The sequence below is a fragment of the Podarcis tiliguerta genome (genome assembly GCF_965153285.1).
Source record: "Podarcis tiliguerta genome assembly, chromosome: 17".
Classification (NCBI taxonomy): Eukaryota; Metazoa; Chordata; class Lepidosauria; order Squamata; family Lacertidae; genus Podarcis; species Podarcis tiliguerta.
The window spans coordinates 32,301,970-32,317,916 of NC_139550.1; the positions used below are offsets into that span (position 1 = coordinate 32,301,970).

Here is a 15,947-nt window from a genome sequence, read left to right on the forward strand (position 1 = left end):
GCGCCCCCTAACCCGGGGCAAGGCAAGTAATTTGCGCCCCCCGCTGCACTGTCCCTCCCCCAGATAGTCCCTCGCTCTCTCTCCGCACCGCACCGCATGCCTGGCACCCCCCCACACAGTGGGCGGCGACCCGGCGGCTCGGATCGGATTTGCACAGCCAGCACTGCAGTGAGAGAGTGAGTGAGCCAGGTAGGGGCAGAGAGCTGCGAGTGCGAGCGCGCCCCCCCAGATGTTGCGCCCGGCCCCCCCTGCACCCCCCACGCTACGCCACTGTGTGATGGTGAGGCACCCGTAAGCGGCATGGTGCTGAGGCACCTCCGAAGTCTGGCACCAGCCCTGCTCCAAAAAGTAATGGAAAAAGCCCAGGGGAACAATTTGATGATGACATTCCCCAGAATAAAAATGAAAACAAAGAGTAACAATTTCATAATAACCACCCCAAACCACAATAATTATGTTTTCATATGTGCTGGAAGCTGCCTAGAGTGGCTGGGGAAACCCAGCCACATGGGCAGGGTATAAGTAATAAGATGATGATGATGATTATATTATTATTATTATGAAGAGCCCTACTGTAGCAAATCAAAAGCCCCTCCAGACCAGCACCCTGTTCTCACAGGAGCCAACTAGATGCCTGGAAGAAGCACAACAGCATTTTCTCCAGTTGTGATCCCCAGCAACTGGTATTTAGAGGAATACTCACATCCCACGTAAAAATCTGTCCAGGAAATAGAAATGAAAAATAAAATAAACATCTTACAGGTCTGAAATGACTGGACCTGTGAGTGAGAATAGAGCCAGGGCCCAGAGGAACATAGCTGCCCCCATAGTTGGAGCTGTGATGTTTAGGGGGTATGCGTCCCCCCAGAAAAAAAGCACTGGCAATATTTATGACATCCACCAACACTCATTCAACATCTCAATAGAGCACATACTTGAATCTCCCATGTAGCATTCCTATTGTCAAGATGAGATTTGAGGTTGGGCTCTTTTCTATATTGTCCACAGCTCATACCGCCCTGCTTCTGTATTGCCTGAAATCACAGCATATGCCAGACGCAAAGTTGCCTAAAAATGCTAATTGGAGGAAATCTCCAATAGATTTTCTCGGAATTGGGATAACAAATGTGAAACCCTTTTAAACAAGTATGGACTAATCCTTGATGTTCTGAAGATACACCTGTAGCTACGAAGCAGTGTATTAAAAATAAAGAGTGGAAACTTTTGTTTAGTTGGAGATCACATCTTGTTGCCTTCACCATTTTAGTAATCTGTGAAATTTGATTATGGACCTCCAGATTACTTCCTTGAATTATTTGCCGATGTGATATGGAAGTTATTCACAACTTTGATATATCAAAGCATGTCCATAGTATATTTAGATGAGGGAAAACGCAGGGATAGCTTAATTGGTAGAGCATGGGACTTTTAATTTCAGGGTCATGGGTCTGAGTCCAACGTTGGGCAAAAGATTCCCGCATTGCAGGGGGTTGGACTAGATGACCCTCAGGGTCCCTTCCAACTCTACAAATCTATGACCCTGGAGTATTTGTTAAAACCCCATCGTTCTGCCTGGATACTGAGGTCCAGTGCCGAGGGCCTTCTGGTGGTTCCCTCATTGCGAGAAGCAAAGCTACAGGGAACCAGGCAGAGGGCCTTCTTGGCAGTGGCACCCACCCTGTGGAACACCCTCCCACCAGATGTCAAAGAGAAAAACAACTATTTGACTTTTAGAAGACATCTGAAGGCAGCCCTGTTCAGGGAAGTTTTTAATGTGTAATATTTTAATGTATTTTTAATCTTTGTTGGAAGATGCCCAGAGTGGGCGGGGTACAAATAATAAATTTATTTATTTATTTATTTATTTATTTATTTATTGCTTGCTTGCTTGCTTGCTTGCTGTTGTTGTTTATGTATTTGCAGCCAGGGAGAAGTGAAATATATTGTTTGTTATGTACTGTACTACTCCCTGTATACCTCTTCTAGGGAAAACATTTTCAAAGGAATTATTCAGAAAGTTTCATTTTTTAATAATAGGGAGAAAATGCATTACAGTACTTGCTGATAAGATTTCTGTGTTTGCTCTAGGAGCCCAACAGATTAGACAAAAAAAAAAAAAATGCAAAACACGCATTGCAGGGGGTTGGACTAGATGACCCTTGGGATCCCTTCCAACTCTACAATTCTATGATTCTGTGGTGTCCAGTGTGTTGGGAACCACTTATGCTAAACTGTACCTCCTCAACCTAATTCTATTTTGTGTGTGTGTGTGATGACCAATGGTTTACAACACATCAAGCCAGTTTCAATAATCCTCTAATCAACTAAAACACACAAAGAAATCACCCTCCACCCCCCCCCCCCCGATATGTGCTACTTACACAGACATAAGGCTTCACTTTCTTGCAAGGAAACCAGCCAACGTCATTGGTGGATGTGTTCCTTCCCTGAAAACAATGAACGAAAGCAAAGAACTCATGAAAAGTATGGTCGATCTGCAGTTGAACATTTTTGAAAAGAGCTTTAGATGATGGGGGGAAAGTTCCAGTGGTTGACTTTAAGTTGGTTACAAGCATTGACCTGAAATGACCTGGAGGTTTTTTTTGCCATAGTTTCCCCTACTTCACAGAATGCCTCGCAAACTGCTGCCAAAAAAGAAATAGCCCTTGCATCTAAGTGTGCTGTGAACTGGAAGCGAGAAGCCACCCTTTCCAGTTTCAGTGCCAAATTTAGCACATTTAAGTTACAGTGGTGCCCCGCAAGACGAATGCCTCGCAAGATGGAAAACCCGCTAGACGAAAGGGTTTTCCGTTTTGGAGGTGCTTCGCAAAACGAATTTGCTATGGGCTTGCTTCGCAAGACGAAAATGTCTTGCGAGTTCCTGCGGGGTTTTTTCCCCTCCCCCCCCTTTTCCCCAAGCCGCTAAGCCGCTTAACAGCTGATCGCTAAGCCGCTTAACAGCTGATCGCTAAGCCGCTTAACAGCTGATCGCTAAGCCGCTTATCAGTTGATCCACTAAGCCCGCTAAGCTGCTAATAGCCTTTTAGCAGCTAATCCGCTAATCCCTTAAGAGTTTAATAGCCGCTAATAGTGCTAATAGCGCTAATCCGCTAATCGGCTTGCTTTGCAAGACGAAAAAAACCGCAAGACGAAGAGACTCGCGGAACGGATTCTTTTCGTCTTGCGAGGCACCACTGTACTTGGAACTAGCCTACCTCTAGACTGTGAAAAAGAGCAGAGGATCTTCTGGGGGAATAGATAGCCTGATGATTGCTAAATTAATCACTGCAAATGGTCCATGGACTTCAGAAGACATGCTGCATGGGCCACAAAGGCTCCTCCTGCAAGAGTAATGCTGAGCTCTGGGCAGCAATTTGATTGGCAGCAGAACTCCTCCTCTGCTGCTGCCTGATAGGACAGGGGCCATTTAAAAGGCTACGTCAGTGTGCAAACAAGGCAGATTGAAGGAGTAAGAGGGGGAGGGAAGGAGAAGAGTTCAGCATCCTTTACCTATGTTCCCCCTTGGTTCTTCAAATCACACTGGCAGACTTGCACTGAAAAGATTCAGTAGTTCCTTTATTTGTATTCTGAGAAGGCATGCAATGGGACGCAGGTGGCACTGTGGTCTAAATCACTAAGCCTCTTGGGCTTGCCGAAGAGAAGGTCGGCAGTTCAAATCCCCATGACAGGGTGAGCTCCCGTTGTTCGGTCCCAGCTCCTGCCAACCTAGTGGTTTGAAAGCACGTCCAAGTGCAAGTAAATAAATAGGTACCGCTCCGGTGGGAAGGTAAACGGCATTTCTGTGTGCTGCTCTGGTTTCGCCAGAAGCGGCTTAGTCATGCTAGCTGCACGATCTGGAAGCTGTCTGCGGACAAATGCCAGCTCCCTTGGCCTGTAAAGCGAGATGAGCGCTGCAACCCCAGAGTTGTCCGCAACTGGACTTAACTGTCAGGGGTCCTTTACCTTTACCTAGCTCATTCATCATCCCAGTTATTCCTCACCATGTTATCCTGATGTCACCTCAAGACCGAAGAGCTACTGTTTGACAGCAATGTTGACTATGCCTACCTGCCACCACAGCTGCTCGGCCTCAGCTCTGTTTAACTCCACAATATCCCCCACGTTGAGCTTCAGTGGTGGACCAAATGCCACAGGAGGTGGAGGAACACCATAATACTCCTGGCAGACCTCCAATTTGGGCAGCCCTTAAGAGCAAAGAAGAGAATTGCAGTGATTAGACAAATCAGTTTCCTTGCATCTTCATTCCCCACCCCCCTGCCCCCCATCATTCAGACCGGACACTGAGGTCCACCTCCGAGGGTCTTCTGGTGGTTTTCTCACTGCAAGAAGTGAAGTTACAGGGAACCAGGCAGAGGGCCTTCTTGGTAGTGGCACCCACCCTGTCAAAGAGATGAACTACCCAACTTTGAGAAGACATCTGAAGGCAGCCCTGTACAGTGGTACCTCAGGTTAAGAACTTTTCTTAAGAACTTGTTATGGAGGTCCGTTCTTAACCTGAAACTGTTCTTAACCTGAGGTACCACTTTAGCTAATGGGGCCTCCTGCTGCTGCTGTGCCTCCAGAGCACGATTTCTGTTCTCATCCTGAAACAAAGTTCTTAACCCGAGGTACTATTTCTGGGTTAGCGGAGTCTGTAACCTGAAGCGTCTTTAACCTGAAGCGTCTGTAACACGAGGTACTGCTGTATAAGGAAGCTTTTAACGTTTGACGTTTTGTTATGTTTTTATACTCTGCTGGAAGCCGCCCAGAGTGGCTGGGGAAACCCAGCCAGATGGGCTGAGTACAACTAATAAAATTATTATTATTATTGCTTTTATTTCAACCACATGCTATGGGAGTGAGCTTCTTAAATAACTAGAAACAACAACACGATGCTGTGACCATGTCATGGGTGGGGCCATGTAGGTGAATGGAAGCAGTGTGTTCTCCAGATGTTCTGCTGCTAGTCTTGGGGGGCTGCCGGCCTCAATCCTGCCATCCTTGGTGTCCTTGCAGAAACATACATAGTGAGCTACCAGGTAACTTCAACTCACCTAGAGCAGCTTTATCGCTCTCCAGCGTATGTCGATTGGATTTATTCTGCACAGAAAAAATGGATTTTGGTTCAGGTAACGGGAATGAGGTGAGAGGTGAACAGGATATAGAAAATTATAATCACCAAGGTACACATCCAAGTTTCTGGAAGGATATATCATATTAAACCTGTATGGAGTATTTTATTCATTGTGCACAATGTACACATCTTAAGCTAAAAATTGGTTGACTGTGGATTATGAACCATTTCCACACCATTGGCTGAGTTGCTGTGATGTCACAGAACATTCACAATTATTCACATTCACGAGGAGAAAGGTTCAGCCCATTGCATGCTGACAAACTTCCCTCACAGGTCTCATCCACACTTCCCCTTGTCTTGCTGCTTCTTCCCGGGAAAACCTGCTGGTTACTGTTGAATCGGAACAAACGTCAAACGGTTTTTCTGTGGTTCTCCCGGGAAAAGTGGTAGAGCGAAAGAAAAACAGCTCAGACTCATGCCTTGAAAGTATGGGGAAATCTCTTGGACCCCAAATGCTTTCTAGGCATGGAACTAGTGGAAGTGTGGACAAGCCCTCAGTAAAGGGTCAGTTTGCAGAAAGTAAAAACTCACACAAATTATACACACAGAAGGATCTACATGGTGGTGGAAGCAAGCAGAAAGGTTTGGTGCTAAGCAGACTGAGGTTTGGGAAGATGAGCAAGAAGAGGACTTAGGAAGCAGTGGGTTTGAAGAGGTGGGGATGGAGTGGGGGGATGGAAATAGCAGGGGAGGGGAGCAGCAAAAAGACCTGATGTTGAGAAGTAAAGGAGGCAAGGACTGGAGAAATAAAAGGGGACCAAGGAGAAAAGGGAGGAGATCTTTTGGGGGGGGTCAGGGGTCTGTGGCTATGGGGGCAAAAGTGGCAGCATGCAAACAATTTACAAATGAACTGAACAATCCAGTCAAATCGATAACTGCTTGTCTCTAACTGAGCGATGAATGGGAAAGAACACAACACCATCTGTATTTTATAATTCATATCGACATTAACCAAAACTGGAGATACCCAGAATTTTGTTCTAAAATTCCAGTTCTTTGAATTTCTAGGTATTATTTGCTGTGCATGCCTGCACTTAATCTGGCTCTTTCGGGAGGAAACAAGTGTGGTGTCTTTCAGCCACCAAGTAAAGACAGCTGCCATTGGCTCCTGCTAAAAAAAGCAACCCTTGTGCAGAACCACACAATACTTCTCTGCAAAAACAGGTTCCTGGGGCCCCATGTTTGTCTTATGAGCACAAGGGCAAGGGAGGACTGGCAGGAAGAAGGGGCTGTTTAACCTTCCTCCCTCCTGCCAATTCTTCTCTGCAAAAGCCCTTCCCACTCCTCCAAAACTTGGTCCCAAGGCTAAAAATAGGCCTCTTTTGGGGAGGGGAGGTCTGAGCAGAAAGGCAGAGGGTGAGAGCTGTTAGGGTAAGGGTTAAACCCCGCTTCCGGCTAGGCTCTCTTGCAGATGTCCTTCCACCCTACCCCACCTATTATTGTTATTAACTCCAACTTTTATTCTTTTTCTTTTACCTTTTTCATGGTAGATCCAGACTCTGCATTAAACAGAAAATAAGGAAAGATTACAATAGGCATAAAGAGAAGAGCTTAAAATGAAGCACATAATTGTATATCACTACCTACTATAGGAGAGGGATGTGGGTGGCGCTGTGGGTTAAACCACAGAGCCTAGGACTTGCCGATCAGAAGGTTGGCGGTTTGAATCCCCACAACAGGGTGAGCTCCCGTTGCTCGGTCCCTGCTCCTGCCAACCCAGCAGTTCAAAAGCACCTCAAAGTGCAAGTAGATAAATAGGTACCACTCCAGCAGGAAGGTTAACGGCGTTTCCATGCACTGCTCTGGTTCGCCAGAAGCGGCTTAGTCATGCTGGCCACATGACCCGGGAGCTGTACGCCGGCTCCCTCGGCCAATAAAGCGAGATGAGCGCTGCAATCCAGAGTCGGCCACGACTGGACCGAATGGTCAGGGGTCCCTTTATCTTACCTACTATAGGAACGGAGCTCTGATTCACACACACCCTTTTAAAAATAAGGTGAAACTGTGTATCACCATCTTATTGTTTCCCATTTCGTTATCGATAATCATTCTCTGCATATCCCCTAGCTAGAAGGACCAGTGGTCAGGGATGATGGGAGTCGAGCAAAATCTGAGGACCCAGCCGAAGGTTGAGAAAGGCTGCTCTAGAGACTCGTCCACCAATTTAGAGGAGTCTGAAACCTTACCTTTACCTGAGCTGGACTTTCCACACGGTGACACCCGCCCCAGACATTCCTTGTGAGCAGGTGCCCGGCATCTGCTGCAGCGATAGCCCTGATAGAAGGTTCCTCTGTGTGCAGATGGGAAAGAGGAGGGAGGGGGCTTATGTATAATAAAGTCTTGCTTAGTTGCCTTACATAAGTGCTGGGTAGAAGATAGGTGTGGATCTACTGGTAGATCAGATCTCTGGGTAATTTGTAGATCAGGTTTTCTGACTCTCAATTGTTCAACAAGTGCATCGTTTTGTAACAAATTTTAGTGTAGCAAGGTAGCCTGGGTATGACTTTAAACAACTTTAAAAGGCAACCCACCTTGGTATCCCAGAAAGACTCTGCAAATCTTAACTCGCAAGAGGCTCATGGGGAAAAAAATGTTTGTTTCTATTGTCCTTTTTTTATTGGAAGAAAAGTATTGATGTGGTTAAAAAGGATTTCTTGTACAGTTTTCCTTTTGGCTTCACGGAGCCTATTTTTTTGGAGCCAGTGTGGTGTAGTGGTTAAGAGCGGTAGTCTCGTTATCTGGGGAACCAGGTTCGCATCTCCGCTCTTCCACATGCAGCTGCTGGGTGACCTTGGGCTAGTCACACTTTTCTGAAGTCTCTCAGCCCCACTCACCTCACAGAGTGTTTGTTGTGGGGGATGAAGGGAAAGGAGCTTGTTAGCCGCTTTGAGACTCCTTTGGGTAGTGATAAAGCGGGATATCAAATCCAAACTCCTCCTCTTCTTCTCTTCTTCAACAAAATAACAGCCCCACCCTAAATTATACTGCTGAAATCAGGAGTGCCAGCTTGAATAAAATAGGTGGAGCAGGTAAGCCCTGCCATGCATAATAAATTCCATGCACACCTTTTGAATGGCAATGCCCATTGATTTTGGGAGGGGCTGGACCCCCCCCCAATATTTTATTGGGGGGCCGAAGGGAACTTGGCCCCTAGGATCTGGCTCCTGTGACTACAATGAAGGATGCTTGACGCGATAAGTATGAATGGATTTTTCTGCTTGAGAGAACTTTGAGCTCTGTTCAGTTCTAGCACTCCAAAAATATTTCTGGGTCCAAAGTGCCAGTCTCTGATTGGTGGATCTTGGGGCTCTAGAAAAACCAAAGCAGATCTTGCAAGCCTGAGGTCTTACAGGGTTTCCTGTCGCTATGCACTAAAGCTCAGGTGTTGTGGTTCCAAATAATGCCTGATGTGATCCAAATCGCCATGTTCCACAGTGAGAAAACTTTTACATGGGCTATTCTGATATTAATAACTCCATTAGCATTTAAAATAGATATAGATAAAAAATTTGAATGTTGATATATGTTCTGTAATGTCGCGTAGTATTGTGTATTGTTAGGTATGGTAGATTCTACTGAATGGTGAATTGTTGTGTAAGTTATTGTTGATTGTTAAATAAAGTGTTGTGGTTTTTTTGGTTTTTTTAAAAAAGCATTTAATTTCACTGCTAAAGGTGGGTTCACATAAAACTGGCAGCTATATTATTAAGATGGTTGTCCCTTCTACCAGAAAGGAATGCCAGCTCAAGCTGTTGGACTATGCCGAAATGGCAAAACTGACTGGAAGGAACCAAGAAGACCTAAACTTCAATAAAGAATGGGGGAAATTTATAATTTATCTAGGAGATCACTGTAAAGAGATGAACACACTAGCAGGATTTTAATAACATTTGTAACGTAACGAATATTATGGACAAGATGGAAAGATACAAAATATGGATTGTGGAAAAATATGCAGTTAAGAGGGTGTACGATAGGACTCATGGAGGGGAAGGTGGGAAGTCCAGAGATTTGGAGAAATCTCTAAATATGGATATGCAATTTGAATTGTTATTTGAAAAACCAAATAAAAATTACTGTGCAACAAAAGAGATACTGCATTGGCCCGAATATAAGCTGCACCTTTAAAAGTAATGGGGAGGAAAAGGAAAAAAAGACAATACCCAAGGAGGAGTGGGGGCTGAGGGGGGCCAAGGAGGCAGTGTCTTCACTCCAGCGGCGGCGGCAGTGATGGTAGGCAGCAGTGCTTCTAGAGAAGCCTTTCTCAAACTGTGGGTCCCCAGATGTTGTTGAACTACAATTCCCATCGCCCCTAGCTAGCAAGGCCAGAGCTCAGGGATGATGGGAGTTGTAGTCCAACAACATCTGGGGACGCACAGGTTGAGAACCGCTGCTCTAGAGGGTCAGCACCACATGGCCCCCCAACGGGATGGGCAGAGAGAGGCGGCTGCTGGTGGGACTCATGCGGCCCTCAGGGGGATAAAGCCAGGCAGCACCTCGGACTAGCGCCAGTCCCAGCACACTAACTGCATCTCTTGTTCCTCCTCCTTGCAGACCTGCTTACTCTCTCATCCACGCTCCTCCCTCCCTTCCTCCTCGCTGCCTTCTGGCTCCCTCTCAGGGACCCCCTCATCGCGCCGCCATCTTGGAAGCCGGCCCAGCCAAAACCAGCCAACATCTGGGGACAAGTACGCTCCAAGCCAATTTTTGTAAGGTCGCGAATATAAGCCGCACTTTTCACTGTCAGAATTTGGGGGGAAAGTGTGGCTTATATTTGGGCCAATACGGTGGTTGTCCCTCCTGTATGGCTTGGGTAGAGTGGGATGGGATATGTACCTCAGCAGCATCTGGCAGGCTTTGCAGGAGGTGGTGTCCTCAAAGGAATACATCTGGAACTCATGTCTATTTGCTGTAGCATTTTCAGGGTAGATATTGGAGCTGCACCAGAAATTGAGAAAGGGGGAGTCAGCAGCTTACAACAGTGGTGGCTACATCAAATTCATGGGCTCATGGACTGTTGGTTTGGAGCCAACACAAAATAAAGACATCATTGTGTCAAGAACAGGTTGCAGAAAACACCCACAACAAAACACCACCCTGGATGGGCCCTGGGTGTCCATCCCAGCCCATTCGAAAGATTCAGATTCTTACATCAAATCTGCCAATTTTGCACATTTTTTCTGGTAATATTATGGTCAATATTATGCTGCAGAATCATGGTACTGTCATGGAAATGTTCCAGTGACTAGAATGGATCTGCAGCCGGACTGCAAGTCTTGGGATTGTAAAGGATAGCATACAACAGGGGCAGGAGTAGAAGAGTAGACCTACAGGGCCATTTCAAATTGTTCCATCCATTTCTTCTTCAACTCCCGCGTCTTAAAGTACAATTCGAAACCCGAGGAACCATTAAGCTCGATTAGGACAAACATGTGAGTCCACTGGCAAGAAGAAAGAAAAGGGGAATAACAGATTAGCATAAAATCTTGGCTGGGCCATATTTATTGTTCCCTGGGCCATATTTATTTGTTCCCTCTTAGTCCCATTTGGGAAGAATGGGAAGAACAGAGTTCTGTTCTGGGTTGGAGGTGCCTGCTGAATTAAGGCCGCAACTCCCATTCCCTTCTCAGCCCCCCCCCCAGCCCAGCCCCCAAATGCATACCCAAACATTACCTTCTTGTTGTCTTTCTCTACAGAAGAGTCATCTCGGATCTGGTAGCTGGACAGATCGACAAATTTCTTCATATCGTATGAATCTCCTTTCCGCTTGCAGATTAGCAGGGCTTTGTCCAGGAGGAAAGCATACCTGCAAGACAGTTTTAACTTGAGACATTCCAACAAGGGTGAGATAAAGGTATCATACCCACTTCTTTTGGTCCCACGTCTAGAAAGGTAAGCTTTCACCTCTTTACAGGTCCACCACATGTGATAAAAATTCCCTTCCTTTTCTTTACATTTCCAACACTCTTTATTTCTTGTCCTATACATTTTAGCAAGTTTGGTTGGTGTTGAATACCACCTATACATCATTTACTGGGAAATGATATATAACGAGTTGAAGAAAAGGTATAAAAATACTTTTCTTTAAAAACTGGAAGCCTTTTTACTAGGAATAGTGGGCGATGAAATACCAAAGGGAGATAAAAAATTATTTATGTATGCAACAACTGCAGCAGGAATTGTTTTAGCCCAAAAATGGAAACAAAAAGAAATACCAACAAAAGAAGAGTGGCAGATTAAGATGATGGACTTTGCAGAATTAGCGAAACTGACGGGGAAAATCCGAAACCAGCACGATCAAGCTTTCCAAAAAAACTGGAGTAAATTTATACAATATTTGAAGGACTATTGTAAGCAATTAACAACACCAGCAGAATTGTAAGAGGACTTATAATGATAATTGGGTTTACCTTTTTACATTTATTTAAAAATTGTGACCTTCAGAATGAGTGAAGTGTAAACTGGAAAATGTATAAATGCTATGATATAAAGATTAACTTTGAAAACCAACAAGTGGGAGGGAGGGGAGTTGATAAGCTCTTGAGAGCAAAAGAAGTTAAATGTACAATAACAATGTGTTTAAATATTATAAAATGTAAACTTAATAAAAATATTTTTTTGAAAATAGAAAGCACATGTCGAATAGGTTTCCCACTCGTTCCATGCTTTCTAGGCAAGGGGGCCGAGTGGTTTTATGTTTGCCCTCCCACTTTCCCCAGGAAAATACCCACTGTTTACCGCTGAATCAGAACAAACCTCAATCTGCAAAAACCCCCAATTTCCTTTTGTTCTGTAAACAGTGAATTTTCCCTGGAGGAAAGCGGTGCAACAAGCGGAAGTGTGGAAGAGCCCATAAAAAGCATGCATTTTATAATCTTATTATGCAGTCTCCTGCACTGAATGCAGTTAACAAACAACCTTGCTTTGTTTAGGCTTCCCTTGGTAATATTTTTGGGTGCTATCCAAAGCTGCAGTTTTCTCTACGAGGGAAACCTCTGGCTCTACTGTGCACTGAATGTCGTCTCTGCTTGAGCACTTAAGACTAGGATGCCACCGATAAATCTGCCATTGAAAACCACAAATGAGATGAACTATTATAATTATGGGTGAATGCAGACATGCATCTCGGTGCATGCTGAAGCTGGACGTAGCTCACACGAGGAAACAGCAGCAGACAGTGAATGTGAAAGTAGTTGCAAAAACCAAACCATGTACAATGAGGGAGTTTGTGGGCCAAGAAAATATTGGGTTGCTTCAACAACAACAACAACAACAACAACAACAACAACAACAACAATTTATTATTTGTACCCCGCCCATCTGGCTGGGTTTCCCCAGCCACTCTGGGCGGCTTCCATAGAAACAAAAAATACAGTAAAATATCACAGATTAAAAACTTCCCAGAACAGGGCTGCCTTAAGATGTCTTCTAAATGTCAGGTAGTTATTTATCGCTTTGACATCTGATGGGAGGGCGTTCCACAGGGCAGGCGCCACTACCGAGAAGGCCCTCTGCCTGGTTCCCTGTAGCTTTGCTTCTCGCAATGAGGGAACCGCCAGAAGGGCTTATCCACACTTATTTTTCCTCCACACTTACCAGACAGCCCGTGCTTTATAGTCCTGTGTCTGAGCACTATTTCGTTTGTTCCAGAGCTTTCCTCGCGAAAACCTGCCATTTAACACTGAATTGGAGCAAACAGCAATCCACAGAAAAATCCAAATTGCTGTTTGTTGCACTTCAGAGCAGGTTTGTTGTGTTTAAAGGGCAGGTTTTCATGGGGAAAGCTGTGGGGTGAAAAAAAGATTTTGAAGTTTGCTAGGGGTCTTATCCAACCACTTAATATTGTCTTTTCTTCAGTGCTGACATCCTATTTAAAACCTGTGCTGTGTTATGAAAATCCTGGGCCCCACACTAGGCAAACCAAGAAGTGTCTAACTGATAAATTCCTAGGGAAATATTAGCAGACTACACCAGAGCCATATCATGAAAAAAAAGCACCAACCCAAGGCCAGGACCTTGTTAGCCTGTTTGATAATCTGGCCCTGTTCAGAACAGCCTCTGTTTCCACTGCTGGAAAATAAATAACCAAACCAAGTGTGGATACTCATTAAACTTTTCCGTGGACCACCTGAATGAAACTCATAGACAACCAGTGTCCAACAGACCAGAGTTTGAGAACCTCCTCTCTAAAGGATGTGCATGCCATCACCTGTCTATTTTTGAGCGCTTCTCCCCGCTGATGATCTTGAGCTCCCCGTCAATCTTCGGCCTCCCAAAGTGAGCCAGGGATTGTGTCTAGGGAGAAGGAGAATGAGTTCCTTTACAGGAGATCAACTGGCTGCATTCAGAAGATGCTTATTTAGAATTGGACCAAACTGTTATCTCCCCCACCCTTGCCAGGTAACTTCGACAGGTGGATGGAGCCATCAAGTGACCTATTTTCGCCTGCATGGTTTGAAACTAAACCATGTGGGCAAAGTCACAACCTGCATAGCGCTTGTCTTGCCAAGCCCAGAGCATAGCACTCCACAAGAACCGACCATCAGCTCATCAGCTGATCCTTGAAGCTTGGAAAATCCCATGCAAGCACTTTGCAAGACCTGATCATCCTTCAAAGGCAGGTGCTGGATATGGCAGGCAGTTCCTTTAAGAATTATATGCCTTCATATTAAGGAAAGCTTTTACAATCTTTTGTTCAGACAGTAGTTCATTCCGAAACTACCGTATTTTTTGCTCTATAAGACTCACTTTTTCCCTCCTAAAAAGTAAGGGGAAATGTGTGTGCGTCTTATGGAGCGAATGCAGGCTGCGCAGCTATCCCAGAAGCCAGAACAGCCGCAGCTGCTATCCCTCTTGTTGTTCTGGTTTCTGAGATTCAGAATATTTTTTTCTTGTTTTCCTCCTCCAAAAACTAGGTGCGTCTTATAGAGCGAAAAATACGGTATATATGTCCCTGATAAGATTACAAATTTTGGAGATGGTAGGAGCATAGGAGAAGACATATTACACATATTAATTTTGAGGGGGGGGGGGCGAGAGAGTTCTGGCAGCAAACAGGGAGAACGGGGCATTAGCAGGAATAATTTTTTATTTGTTTACTTAAAGCTGTTAGAATGGCAGCTTTGCAAAAGTGGGAACAAAAGGAATTCCAATAATCAAGATAAGAATGGGATATGATTGTTGATAGTATTATTTCTCTTTCTTTTCTCCTTTTTATTGTATCTAATTTATTTGTAACTGAAAATCAACAAAGTGCAAATTTATATTTTTCAATGGATATGAAGATACATGCTGGAGTCGAAAGACCTTATCAAAAATAAGAGAAGGTAGGCAAAATTGCCGCAACACTCACCAAGTTCTCAATGGAGAGCTGGAAATTAGTGATTTGTTTCAGTGTTTCATTGTCCCTCTTGACTTCATTCACACATTGAGCCAGATCCTAATGCAGGAAATAATGAATGAGATCCGATATTCGAAAAGAAATGATCGGTTGGAGTACTTGCCAAAGATCAAAGAGGTAAGTGAGAGTTAAACAACAACAACAATGCAACAAACCCCTTCAGGCAATGTTCTCAGGAGTCATACCTTTCATCATAGTTTTATTCTTGTAAGTACTCACAACCCTGTAAGGTGTGTTCATACAAATGGTTTGGTGCAGGGCAGGAGATAAACTGGAATCTATCGGTAGGTCTCTGGAAGATTTTAGTCAATTGCCAAGAATTTCTGACTTCCGCTTGTTTCACAATACCAAATGGCACACACCTTTTGGAAATGTGACAACTGAATTTAAGAAAGCTTGCAGAAATTATAAATAAAACCCTGTGTGGGAAGATTGTAAGCTCTTCTCAGTTTCCCATGTTTTTTCATACTAAGGTCTTATCCAGAATTCCTCTTGTCCCACTGCTTTCCCTCGGAGAAAATCACTCTTTAGCATTCAATCGGAGCAAACAGCAATTTGAGTTTTCCCTGCATTGCCATTTGTTCCAATTGATCACTAAAGAGCAGGTTTTCCCTTGGAAAGGAGTGGGGTAGGGGAAAACAGCTCGGATCTGTACTGAGAAAGTGTGGGTCAAACAGAAAACTGATGAGACCTGCTCTTTCTAGGCATGGCAGAAGCAGAAGTGTGGATGAACCCTAAATGTATGTCTGTAGTTGGTGGCTCTTGGGATTCTGGTAAAACACAAGGTAGATCCCAGACTCACAATCCTGAAGTCTGTCCTCCACTAATTTTAGTATTTTGAATACATCAGGAACCCCTGTCAAGATTTTCCAGTTGGTTTGGAACCCGCAGACAAGTCTACATTGGGGCTGAAAACCTAAGCACATTTACCTGGGAGTAAGTCCCATTGTATTCCATGGGTCTAACATGCAAGTAAGCAAGCTTTTGGAGATTAAAATATACAGTAAATGAGAACATACGCAGAAAGAAGCAAGATGTCTGTTGTGGTGACGCCACCTTGCAGCAGGTAGGCCACACCTGCAGGTTGCTGCCATCACCACCCCAAAGTTCCCTCACCCGTCCTACTCCCTCATTCCAGCGCCACTGCAATTCTTCCCCCTCATGTGCATCAATGACTGGAAGAGCTCCAAGAAATAAAAGTATACTGGGGTAATTTATATTGCATTGTAATTTATAGAGGTACTCTGTATACAGGTTTAATGGTAAGGCTATTGGGTTAGGGCCTGGAAGACCCGGGTTCAAAACTTTACTCAGCCATGAAGCTAACTGTATGACACTGGGATAATTGCTATAATTCCCCCCCCCCACAATTTTTTATTGAGTTTTGTGCAAATACAAACAAGACTAGAC

General features: G+C 44.5%; 1 protein-coding gene across 10 annotated transcripts in view; it reads right to left on the bottom strand.

The window, feature by feature from the left end:
• Positions 1 to 15,947, bottom strand: part of VAV1 (vav guanine nucleotide exchange factor 1) — a 71,612-nt gene that overhangs the window by 12,178 nt on the left and 43,487 nt on the right. For 4 of the 10 annotated variants that reach the window (XR_014506287.1, XM_083419739.1, XM_083419740.1 and 1 more), the window contains exons 12-22: positions 14,490 to 14,576; positions 13,347 to 13,432; positions 10,811 to 10,943; positions 10,469 to 10,578; positions 9,974 to 10,075; positions 7,324 to 7,427; positions 6,614 to 6,636; positions 5,055 to 5,100; positions 4,069 to 4,205; positions 2,382 to 2,447; positions 936 to 1,034 (exon numbers count right to left, since the gene is read on the bottom strand). Coding sequence is in view for 8 of the 10 variants with exons in the window: in XM_083419739.1 (XP_083275865.1) it covers positions 936 to 1,034; positions 2,382 to 2,447; positions 4,069 to 4,205; positions 5,055 to 5,100; positions 6,614 to 6,636; positions 7,324 to 7,427; positions 9,974 to 10,075; positions 10,469 to 10,578; positions 10,811 to 10,943; positions 13,347 to 13,432; positions 14,490 to 14,576 (993 nt within the window). In the remaining 2 variants the exon portion in view is untranslated. The remainder of the gene's footprint in view (positions 1 to 935; positions 1,035 to 2,381; positions 2,448 to 4,068; positions 4,206 to 5,054; positions 5,101 to 6,613; positions 6,637 to 7,323; positions 7,428 to 9,973; positions 10,076 to 10,468; positions 10,579 to 10,810; positions 10,944 to 13,346; positions 13,433 to 14,489; positions 14,577 to 15,947) is intronic. The other 6 variants (XR_014506286.1, XM_083419741.1, XM_083419737.1 and 3 more) reach the window with 3 other exon arrangements.